The 10,309-nt window shown below is 39.5% G+C and overlaps 1 protein-coding gene across 2 annotated transcripts; it reads left to right on the top strand.

Moving 5' to 3' along the window:
- The first annotated feature begins 5,617 nt into the window (after window positions 1-5,617).
- Window positions 5,618-10,309, top strand: LOC122075896 (wax ester synthase/diacylglycerol acyltransferase 11-like). 2 transcript variants are annotated; one of them, XM_042641114.1, is made up of 6 exons: window positions 5,618-6,483; window positions 8,890-8,962; window positions 9,060-9,127; window positions 9,262-9,474; window positions 9,624-9,761; window positions 9,902-10,309. In XM_042641114.1, the coding sequence occupies exons 1-6, from the start codon at window positions 5,698-5,700 to the stop codon at window positions 10,073-10,075; spliced, it is 1,452 nt and encodes a 483-aa protein (XP_042497048.1). In that variant the 5' UTR covers window positions 5,618-5,697; the 3' UTR covers window positions 10,076-10,309. The 2 variants fall into 2 exon arrangements, with proteins under 2 accessions (XP_042497048.1, XP_042497047.1); XM_042641113.1 differs by having other exon boundaries at window positions 9,057-9,127.

Raw genomic sequence — 10,309 nt, 5'->3', positions numbered from 1 at the left:
AGTGGGGGGGGGGTTGCCAACTTTTGCGTGCGTGCTCTCTCAAATGTAAATTAAGGCACCGTTTGATAATATTTCTACTGTTTCTGTATCTAGAAACAGCAAAAACAATTTTGCATGTTTCTAGGAATAGAAATGGATTTTCTGGTGTTTGATAAACTTGTTTCTCAAATTGAGTAAGGTTGGATAGATTCCTTGGATCGTTATGTGTTTTGCTAGGGAATTTGAACTTCAATCCCCAACAATGATTCAGTAATCGATTCATGTGGGTCCAGAGAGAATTGGGAGAAATCCACAAAGGAATCGATGGATGTGAATTTAAGGCTTTCACTAGCAAAGCAAAAATTCAGTATATTCATTCTCATTTCTCTGGAGAATCTTCAAACTTTGGAAAGCCGCCAGATAAGGTAAATGTTAAGTTGGGAAACATAACTTTTCATTAGGGGTTCATCGATTTTTTGGCTCACAAGTTGTTCCAGGAACCTGAAAAATAAGTCTGACTTATTTCGTTAAACCCATTTCTAGACACAAAAATAAGCATAAATTTTTATTTATATTTCAAAAAATAGGTGAAACGAAATAAGTTTATCGAACAATTTTTGAGATGCTTTCCCGTTTTTGAGTGAAAAGAAAAAAAAAAAAAAAAAAAGGAAAACATGTTTCTATGAACATTATCAAAGATGCCACAATTTTCACATCCTAAAATGTTTTACTTTGGACCTTGTAGTAATGTAGTTGTAGTCAACTGCCCTCGCTTGGTAGAAAAAACCTTAAAAGGGAAGAGAAGTCTATTTTCCAGTTTCTACTTTACCTTCAAAATGTCAAATCTACAATAGCCAAAAGACGAAGTCCACAAAAATTGGAGGAAACAGAGAAAATATTTGAAAACTTTCTCCAATTTAATATTGGACTTCGGCCACAGATAAAGTTTTATATATATTCTTTTAAAATCGATTAATCGGATCGATTGAATTGGGGTTTTGGGATTATACCATTAGGTTTTCAGATCTGAGAGAGTGGGTTTGGGGATTGATTCTAATTGATTTTAATTTATTTCAAATTAAAATTGATAGAGACTGATTCAACCCCGATTTCGACTTTAAAATCCTTGAATCCAAAGGTCTGATTCTAGAGTTTTAAGACAGATTCCGATCTAAGATTAGATCAAAATCCAAGAAACAATAAAAAGATGGGTAATTTACAATGCCACCCCTGGAGAATGTCAATATTAGAGGGATACCCCCTCTCTTTCACCAAATTGGACTTGTACACTTTGCCGTCAGTCTATGTTAAGTGATATTGTGAAATGATAATTTTGCCCTTATGAGTAAAACACCATTATTATACTATTTCAAAAATACCCTTTAATCACCATTATCACTTATCACACTCTCTCCCTTGTTCCTTTTCCGTACCTCAACCTGTGAGTCCGGCGAGATCCAGAATACCCAAGTTGCTGTCTTCAGCAAGTTGTGCTCATTCCGTCGACGGTGAGTTGGGCTCATTCTGTCAACGACAAGTGGTGCTACCTCTGATGGTGCCCGTGCAAGTCTCCATCGCCGGTATTTGGATGAAAATAAATGATTTCACTGGACTCAGTTTCATCTTCTTCCTCCTCCCATTCCTATTCATGGCCATGACTGTTTCAGAACCTTTACCTCTCTGCGACCTCTCTGATTCAGGTCCAATGAGGCTGGATCTGTCAGTGGCGGACATGGAGGTAGAGGCGGTGGCAGACATGGAGGTAGAGGCGGCGGCGGCGGTGGAGAAGGAGGAGGTGATGGAGAAGGTTTGGCGCCTTCACCGGAAGGGGTTGCAGTCGCCGATCGATCAAGTATAAGGGGTCTTCTTCTCTAACTCGGTGTAGAATCAAGAACCAAGGCAATTGCACATATTGTGATGGATTGATCGTCGGAATGGATTGCTTTCGTCGGCATCGGCGACAGCGGCAATCAACAAGAACTCTCTCTATATGTTTAACCCGTGTTGATTGCCACTATCACCGTTGTCGCTGCCCGCCACCGCTATGAGTTTGTTCTGATCGCCGCTGTCGCCGACGCTGTTGCCCCCACCGCTGTGATCGCTGATGCCGGCAATCAACAGGAACGATCTCTCTCTATGTGTTTAACCCATGCTGGTTGCCACTGTCATTGTTGCCATTGCCCGCCACCGCTGTGAGTTCGTGTTGATCGTCGTTGTGATACCCTACTTTTTAAACCCGATCTAATTACATGGTTGACTCGGTTTAACCATGTAGGACCCGAACTGGAGAGGGTTAAGGCGGGTTCCTTATGGACCATGATGACAAGGGTGACCTTGAACACCGGTTGGCCAGTACAAGTCCGAGTCAGTGCCAGAGGAGACGGGTGTACCCAAGCCGTGTACATGCACATATCATAAGGCCATGTACGGATAAAGTAGGTATGTAGCCGTATCCTAAAGCGCATATGTATAATATACCTTGTGCCGAGAGTGAGGTTCACGCCGAGAGTCGAATTTCATCAAAATCTCACTTGTTGGCCACTTTTCGGCCCTCAGGTGGGCGGTCACAGGTGGGCACACCCGCCCACCTGAGTGACCCACCCATGTGTTACTAATGGTTTTAAGAAAGTATAAATAACAGGATTTGTGTTTTTCAATATCTCATTTATTACACTGAATAGTTGGTGAGAAAAGTTAAGAGGAGAGAGAAAAGAAGAGAGAAAAGAGAACGAAGAAGAAGAAAGGGGAAGGAAGAGGAAGAAAAAATGGATTTAAGCGGCGCCAAAGTTTGATCTTCTCATTCCGACGCCGGAAGAGTGATCTCCAACACGAGGTCTACGTTTAGAGATGAGCAAAGGCTATGTTCCTTAAACTTTCACCATACCCAAGTAAAACCCTTGATTTGGGTAGAGTTCCTTGAGGTCTTGTAAATCCCCCTTGAGATGATGAATCTAAGGTTTAATAGATGGTCTATGTGTTGATTTTGAAGGATTTGAAGAAGTGTTTACACGGTTGGAGAAGCATTGGTGATTTGAAGTGATTTTGGGGTTTTTGAAAGAGTTCTTGAGCAAAGAAGGTAAGATGGTTTTCATTCCTTAAATCTAACATAGATCTAGGTTAGAATCATCTTATGAGACCTTGAATGTGTGAAAAATGGGTTTGGAAAAGGCCCATTTGATTTTTCCAAAGGTTGGGGAAGGTTTCGAAGAAAATGGTATTTTTCTGCCAAGATCGGTGGGCCAAATGGCCCGCCTGAGGGCACCCACCTGAGAGGACAGGCCCTCGGGGCCAATCGGTGGGCCCTACCGGTGGGCTGATCAATGGGCCAACCTGCCCGCCGATCCGATCATGACTGGTGGGCCACCTGCCCGCCGATCATGACTGGTGGGTCAAGACAGGTGGGCTGTCTGACCCACCCGAGAGGCTCCCATCGTGATTTTTACGTCCGAATGGACCCAAAACGGACGTGCGACCTTCTTTTAGGATTCTAAACATGATCTTATCATCAAATCTTGTTAGTTTTGACCCCAAAGTGGTGAAATACTAGTCCATTCACTTATGATAGGTTTACCAAAACTTACGCTTCTCGCACCGGATCTCACCCGTACCCGGCGTGAGTCTTTGTACACTACAAGTAAGTGGGGAGAGGACGTTTGGCCTTATTTTAAGGCTTATTTGGCATTCATTAAATTGTATCTAGACTAGCTATGTCATCATGCAAATTATATATAGCTTAGCCATCCTCATATTATTATGACATGTGTGTTGTGTTTATTTTCTCAATATCAAATGATGATGTGCTTATGTGATGAATGTTGACATCATTGTGCATGATACATTAATAGACTAGATGTTGTAGTCGGCTTGGAAACGAGTGTATTGGTGGCCCGTAGAATGGGACGCGGTGGTACTATGCAATCGTACTAGGTCATATAGGAGCATGCGATTTAGGATTATCACCTTCCCGTGCTACAACCCTTCCCAACGGGGTTGAGGTGTTGGGTTACCATTCGGGGGGAAGCAGCGGTCGCGGTTGTCGGGTCACTGTGATAGTTAGACATACACCCGGCTGGTCATTAGGACAGTCGGCAACCTCGGTGGTATATTTAAGAGGGCCAATCATACTGCTTTTAAATTGCTGGAGTCAGCACCTTTAATTTCTGTCATTTATTTTTATGTTGAGAGTCGGTAGTCGGCATGCTTTTATTTTCTGAGTACTCACGGTGGGCCTTCTCCGACAGCCCTAGGGACGTATCTCGGGATGGAGTTTATGGCTCGTACCCGGAGTATACGCGCACTGTGGTTGTAGTAGCACTAAACCAAAGACTTAGTAATGTTAAATAGGTGGATGTGATTAAAAATGATTTGTATAACATATAGTGCATATGGTTGTGATTGTTATGTGGACTGTTATGTGGTCATTCTTTTCACTTACTGAGCTAGTGAGCTCATCCCACGTGTACACCTCTTTTAGATGATTTTGTAGGTCACCAGCCTGAAGATCAAGGGTCGGACCCCATAGTTGAATTCCCTGAAGAGGATTGGTGGGTCCCCGAGGAATATGAGCATGGCACGGATTGCACATGCGAGGGCTATGCTGTGGGACCACAGTAGGGACTTTATACATGATTACTTTTTGATTATTTTGATGACCCCTTTTGTATACTTGATACGTGAATTGTTATTTTTTTTGTGTAAATATCATGCTTGCGGGCCCACATGTATTTATCTATTTACTACAATTTGGGTATCAAGTATATTGAGAATATTTACAGGTAAATTAAGTCTTCCGTTGAACTGTTGAACATTATCTTAGTTGTGTGTATGGTGTGGTTGGATACTGTATCAGATGATCCTAGCAGGTTTGGGTTAATCGGAGTTAACTCGGTCACCGGTCCGGTTCTGTGTGAACGGGGTGTGACAGTCGCTGCCCCCACTGTCCTGATTGCTGGTGCCGGCAATCAACAAGAACTCTCTCTCTCTCTCTCTCTCTCTCTCTCTCTGTTTAACCTGTGCTGATTGCCACTATCACCATTGTCATTGCCCGCCACCACTGTGAGTTCGTGCTGATCGCCGCTGTCATCGATGTCGCTGCCCCCACCGCCGTGATCATTAGTGCTTGATTTGGGAGAAAGGTGAGGATGTGACTCATTACATGGGCATTTTAGGGACTTCACATTTAGTAAGAGTATTTTCATATTTAAAATAAAATATAGTAACTAACATCAGCATAGAAGGTATATTCCTTAACGGAGACTGATGGTATAAGGTTTGAGTCTAATTTAATGAAAGAGAGGGAGTGTTTCTATAATACTGGCATTCTCCAAGGGGTGGCACTGTAAATTACCCTAAAAAGATAATCAGTGAAAGAGTTGTGGTCCCCTCCTTTCCAAAGGCATGGATTTCACATGTTTCTCAAGGAATTACGCACGTCACACGTGGAGTTGTGGATTGAAGACTTGTCCAATTGGTCGCCTCTAGATGGAAGAGGTATTTTCAGAATTTCAAGACCATGGAAGGGCACAATCCTAATTTTATGGTAGGAAAATTTAATGATTTCACATTTTTGCAGCAAAATCCAGAATTTTATATATATATATATATATATATATATATATATATATATATATTTTTTTAATAAAAGCTTCTCCGGACTCCGGAGTCCCTCCTCTACTCCTCTGTTACAGTCTGTGTTTGAAGCAGGGATCCCAATTTGCAATGGAAAGAGAAGTAGCGGCTCACAGAGAAGACGATGAACCCCTAACACCTGCGGGGAGATTCTTTCTTCAACCAGAAATGAATCAGGTAATCAATTGCGCGATTGGGATGAAGAATCCCATCGACATAGAGGCTCTGAAGGACGCAATCAAGGATTCACTCATGCTCCAACACCCTAGGTTCCGTAGCGTTTTGGTGAGGGACAAGCAAGGGAGAGAACACTGGAGACAAACTCAGCTTGATCTCGACAATCATGTCTTTCTCCGAGAAATCGGTAGCGAAGAAAACGACGATGATGAGACGGTGGTCAACGATTACTTGGCAGATCTAGCTGTGTCATCGCCGATGAGCACGGATAAGCCGCTTTGGGAGCTTAATGTGGTAAGGGCAAGAAAGTGTTGTGTATTGAGAATCCATCACGCTTTGGGGGATGGTATCTCCTTGATGTCTCTGTTCATTGCTTGCTGTCGGAAAGCCGATCGGCCTGATCAGATGGCCACAATCCCTAATAATTCTTCTTCATCATCGATTTTGAGAAGAGAGGGAGAAAAGATTGGAATTGGTGGGAGATTGAGGTGGATTTGGAGGATGTGGTTGAGATTAATGATGGCTGCGTGGTTTACCTTGGTTTATGCTATGGAGTTCTTGCTTAGATGCCTTTGGGTGAAAGATGAGAAGACGGCCATTAGCGGCGGCGATGGAGTGGAGCTGTGGCCCAGGAAGATTGCCACCGCTAAGTTCAGTATCGACGACATGAAAGCCGTCAAGAGAGCTCTCGTTAACGCGGTAAGAACTTCTTTTCATATTTTCTTCTCTTTCTTTCCATTTGGTTCATGCCCTTCGTTCTAAAATACATTAATTCCAAAGGGTCAGAAAAGTAATTTTACGAAACAGTGGGGTTAATTTTGTGAATTCCCGTTTCAATTGGGTCTGGAAATTTGGGTTATTTTTTGTGAAATCGACTTTTTCCTAACTAAAATAGATCCCCACCGCCCCCCCCTTTTTCTTTTTTTTTTTTTTTGTAGGAACAAAAATAGACCCAGAACTCCACAAATTTGGATTATTTTTCCAATTCCCGGTCCTTATCTTTTCTGGACAAATGCTAGGTTTCATGGTCTTTCATGGACCTTCTACCCCAACAAAGGTCTTACTTGGGTCTAGGTATTAATGGATGCGTATGTACTAGGGAAAGAGGGACACACTGAATACAAATTTAGACACCCTAAGATTACATTTTCTCGAAGATCATGGAACGTTGTGGCAATTAATATTTTGTATTTTCATATATTTTATTAAAAAAAAATGCTATTATTGCATTTACCAAACTTGCACCTAACCAAAAGGTGGACCATGGGTTCTTAAAAAAAAAAAAAGGAAAGTACTTCCCTCGGTCTCTCAGGGATCAGATTTATCTTGATCAGAATTGATTGAAATCAATCCCAAAACCCTAGAATCGGCACTCAGGTTTTAGAACTTAATAGAACTTAATGATTCAAGGTTTTAGACCAAGAATCAACTATATTGAATGAATCAATTCTAAAACCCTAGAATCGGCACTCAAGTTCTAGGACTTAATAGAACTTAATGATTCAAGGTTTTAGACCAAGAATCAACTATATTGAATGGAAATGATTCTGTTTTTGAAATGATCTCTTCTTTCGGCGTTAAATATATTTTGTGGGTTCTTTAAAAAATGAGAAAACAAATTTTTTTTCTTTTTCATTAAATATACTATTATGTTATTTGCTATTGACTAAGAATATAGATGTAATATAGATTTACAATCTATAGATGGTTCTCCCATGAAAAATATATGGGAAAAAGATCCGGGTTAAGCTGCAATGTTGCCTGAGCCTAAACACAAGTGGCGGAAAATGGCCACTCCTGCCCTTGAAACGAAAAAATCCATTAAACTGTATACCATTATGCGTGTTCTCATTGGTCCTGTGTTTATGCAGGGCACACAGTCTAACATAAACTTTCGTCCTTAAAAATTATATAATTAAGTAATAATTTTCCACGTGGAAGATGATATAGGGTCGAATATTAAAGAAGAAAAAAGAGGGAAAAGACAACTATTCACTGGCTTTTTCAAAGAGTTAGAAAGTACAAGCTAAAGAGGACCACTCAGGCTCCGACAGATATGAATTATTTAGATATGTAAGAGTGCCTTGACAAAAACAAAAGAGATATGATCTAACAGCTTACACTTATAACTATTAAGTTTTCACCTAAAAAAAAGAAAACAACTATGAGGAGTAATGAGCGAACGATTCTGGCCATTAAATTTTGATGGAGTGGAAATCTTGATGGAGTTGGGAAATCGACGAATAGATAGCAGAAAATAAAACGAAAGGTGAAGGTTTTTGACTGTTAGTTGTTGCAGTAGCTTTTTGATTTTATATGGTGAGTTGACTTTTTCTTTCAATATAATCTTCAACAAGCGTGACAAGATCAAGGTTTTGAAACTCAGGATTAGTCCCCACCAATGTCGATGTGGATTGAATGGATATTGACTAGAATCTGATGGATTTACCTTTGATCTGATCGGATTTTTAAAACTATGGTCAAGACTCTGGACATAGTTTAAATTAGAAGGCATCTAACTACTTAACACACATGCAAACTTATTTACAGCTACTACTTTAGGACTTTGAAGAGTGGATAGAGAAAGAATTCTAATCAAGGGTTGGGTTCTTGCAAATAAATCTATACATTAAGACACTGACACATTTACAAAAAAAAAAAAAAAAACTGGCACATAGATGAGGGTGTAACTTCTTCTCATAAAGTGGTGAATAAAAAAGTTTTAATTTTCTTTTAATTGCCTTTGTCTTATTCTCAAAAGTTATTTATATGAAAAAAAAAAACACGATTTATCATTGTTGAAAAAAAAAAAAAAAAAAAAAGAAGAAGAAGAAAAATGTAAGATTACAAATTTTTGGTTCACTATTTTGGTTATAATAAGATTTTTCCCTTCATTAAATCAGTCTTTATCAATCAATGATAAAGAAACATTAATCCAAATTTGACCATTACAAGTCAATAGTAGTTTCTTTCAGTTCTCTCTATTGCTTACTTACTGTGACTCCTAATTCTGTAGTAGTTTTATAATGAAATTACATTTGGGTTCACAAGTTAGATGACATTATTTTGATTCTTACTGGAATTAACAGTGCAAGTCCTATGCAGACCATCAATGATGTTCTTTTTGGTGTAATATCATCCGGACTATCAAGATACTTGGATTTGAAGACTTCAAAGAGTATTATAGTCTTTTCCCAGAAATTATATTTTGGATATAAATCTCATAGAGTGTATACATATGTCCTGAGTTCTTATGATTTAATTGCTTCTAGCAGAACCACGTGAAGGGATTCAAATCTCAGGTTTATCAATGGTCAACATAAGAAAACAGCCAGGATTGCAGGTTTTAATTCAACCATTTGTTCTAGACTTATGATTAATTTGAATTTGAAAGTATGACACTGTCAATATCTTTAATATCTAATTAGAATATCCAACAGATCCAATGAACTGAATCAATTTGAAAGTACTGACCAGGAAATGTCCAAGCTGGTGAAGAGCAAGTCTGGATCAAGGTGGGGTAACCAATTTGGTTTCATGATCCTTCCTGTTTATTATCATAGGGAAGTCAATGACCCTCTTCAGTATGTAAAGAGAGCTAAAGCTATGATTGACAAGAAGAAGCTTTCTTTGGAAGCACATTTCTCATACAAGATTGCAGCATTAGTAATGTCCCTTTTGGGTCCAAAGGTAAAGATCTTTCTTGTTTCTAATCAACAGCAGAAGACCAAACGGTCCAAACCTGCATTTTTAAGATTCATAAACCCAAATCATTTGATGAAACACAAGAAACTTCCATTTTGTTCAGTTTTTTTTTTCCTTCCAATGTTCTCCGGTAGGTAGCGATATATCTCAACCACAGGATTGTCTGTAATACAACATTCACAATTTCGAACGTTCTTGGGCCACAAGAGGAAATTATGATTGCTGGGAATCCTATCAATTACATTCGGGTGAATACGGCTGCCTTGACTCATGTAAAGCTTCCACCATGTTAACATTCCTTTTATTTTACAAATTTATATAAACACGCCCCAACACACACACACATAGTGTGTTACAATGCACATGGTGAGTTATGAGGGAAAGTGAGCTTACTATCTTACCAATGGTGCAGGCAATTACAATGCACATGGTGAGTTATGCAGGGAGGGCAGAGATGCAAATCCTTGTAGCAAAAGACATCATTCCTGACCCAAAGGTTCTGGCCAAATGTTTTGAAGATGCATTGCTTGAAATGAAGGATGCTGCTGCCACCTCCACTGCAGTTCAAGAGGGAAAGGACTCTTGAATTACCATATATTGAAGAGGGGAAGACATATTCAATTACCAGTTCAAATTGTAATAGAAAAAGTTCTAAATGATGTGGTTATTGATTTCAAAACAACAGTTTTGGATGTTACTAACCTGAAAATATATATATATATATATATATATCTGAAGATTCCAAGACCACATGGGATCATGTACAATGGAAATCTTGTATTATAGGGATGAGAAAAAGATAATTATGATTTTTACCCTA

This window comes from Macadamia integrifolia, chromosome 4 (assembly GCF_013358625.1).
Source record: "Macadamia integrifolia cultivar HAES 741 chromosome 4, SCU_Mint_v3, whole genome shotgun sequence".
NCBI lineage: Eukaryota > Viridiplantae > Streptophyta > Magnoliopsida > Proteales > Proteaceae > Macadamia > Macadamia integrifolia.
Note: the sequence above shows the minus strand (reverse complement) of the source record. Positions and strands in the feature narration are given on the sequence as shown.

Coding starts and splice junctions, on each gene's coding strand:
- LOC122075896 (XM_042641113.1), top strand. CDS start 5,698: ATGGAAAGAGAAGTAGCGGCTCACAGAGAAGACGATGAACCCCTAACA. Junction 6,484..8,889: donor AGAGAGCTCTCGTTAACGCG/GTAAGAACTTCT, acceptor AGTCCTATGCAG/ACCATCAATGATGTTCTTTT. Junction 9,475..9,623: donor TGTCCCTTTTGGGTCCAAAG/GTAAAGATCTTT, acceptor GTTCTCCGGTAG/GTAGCGATATATCTCAACCA.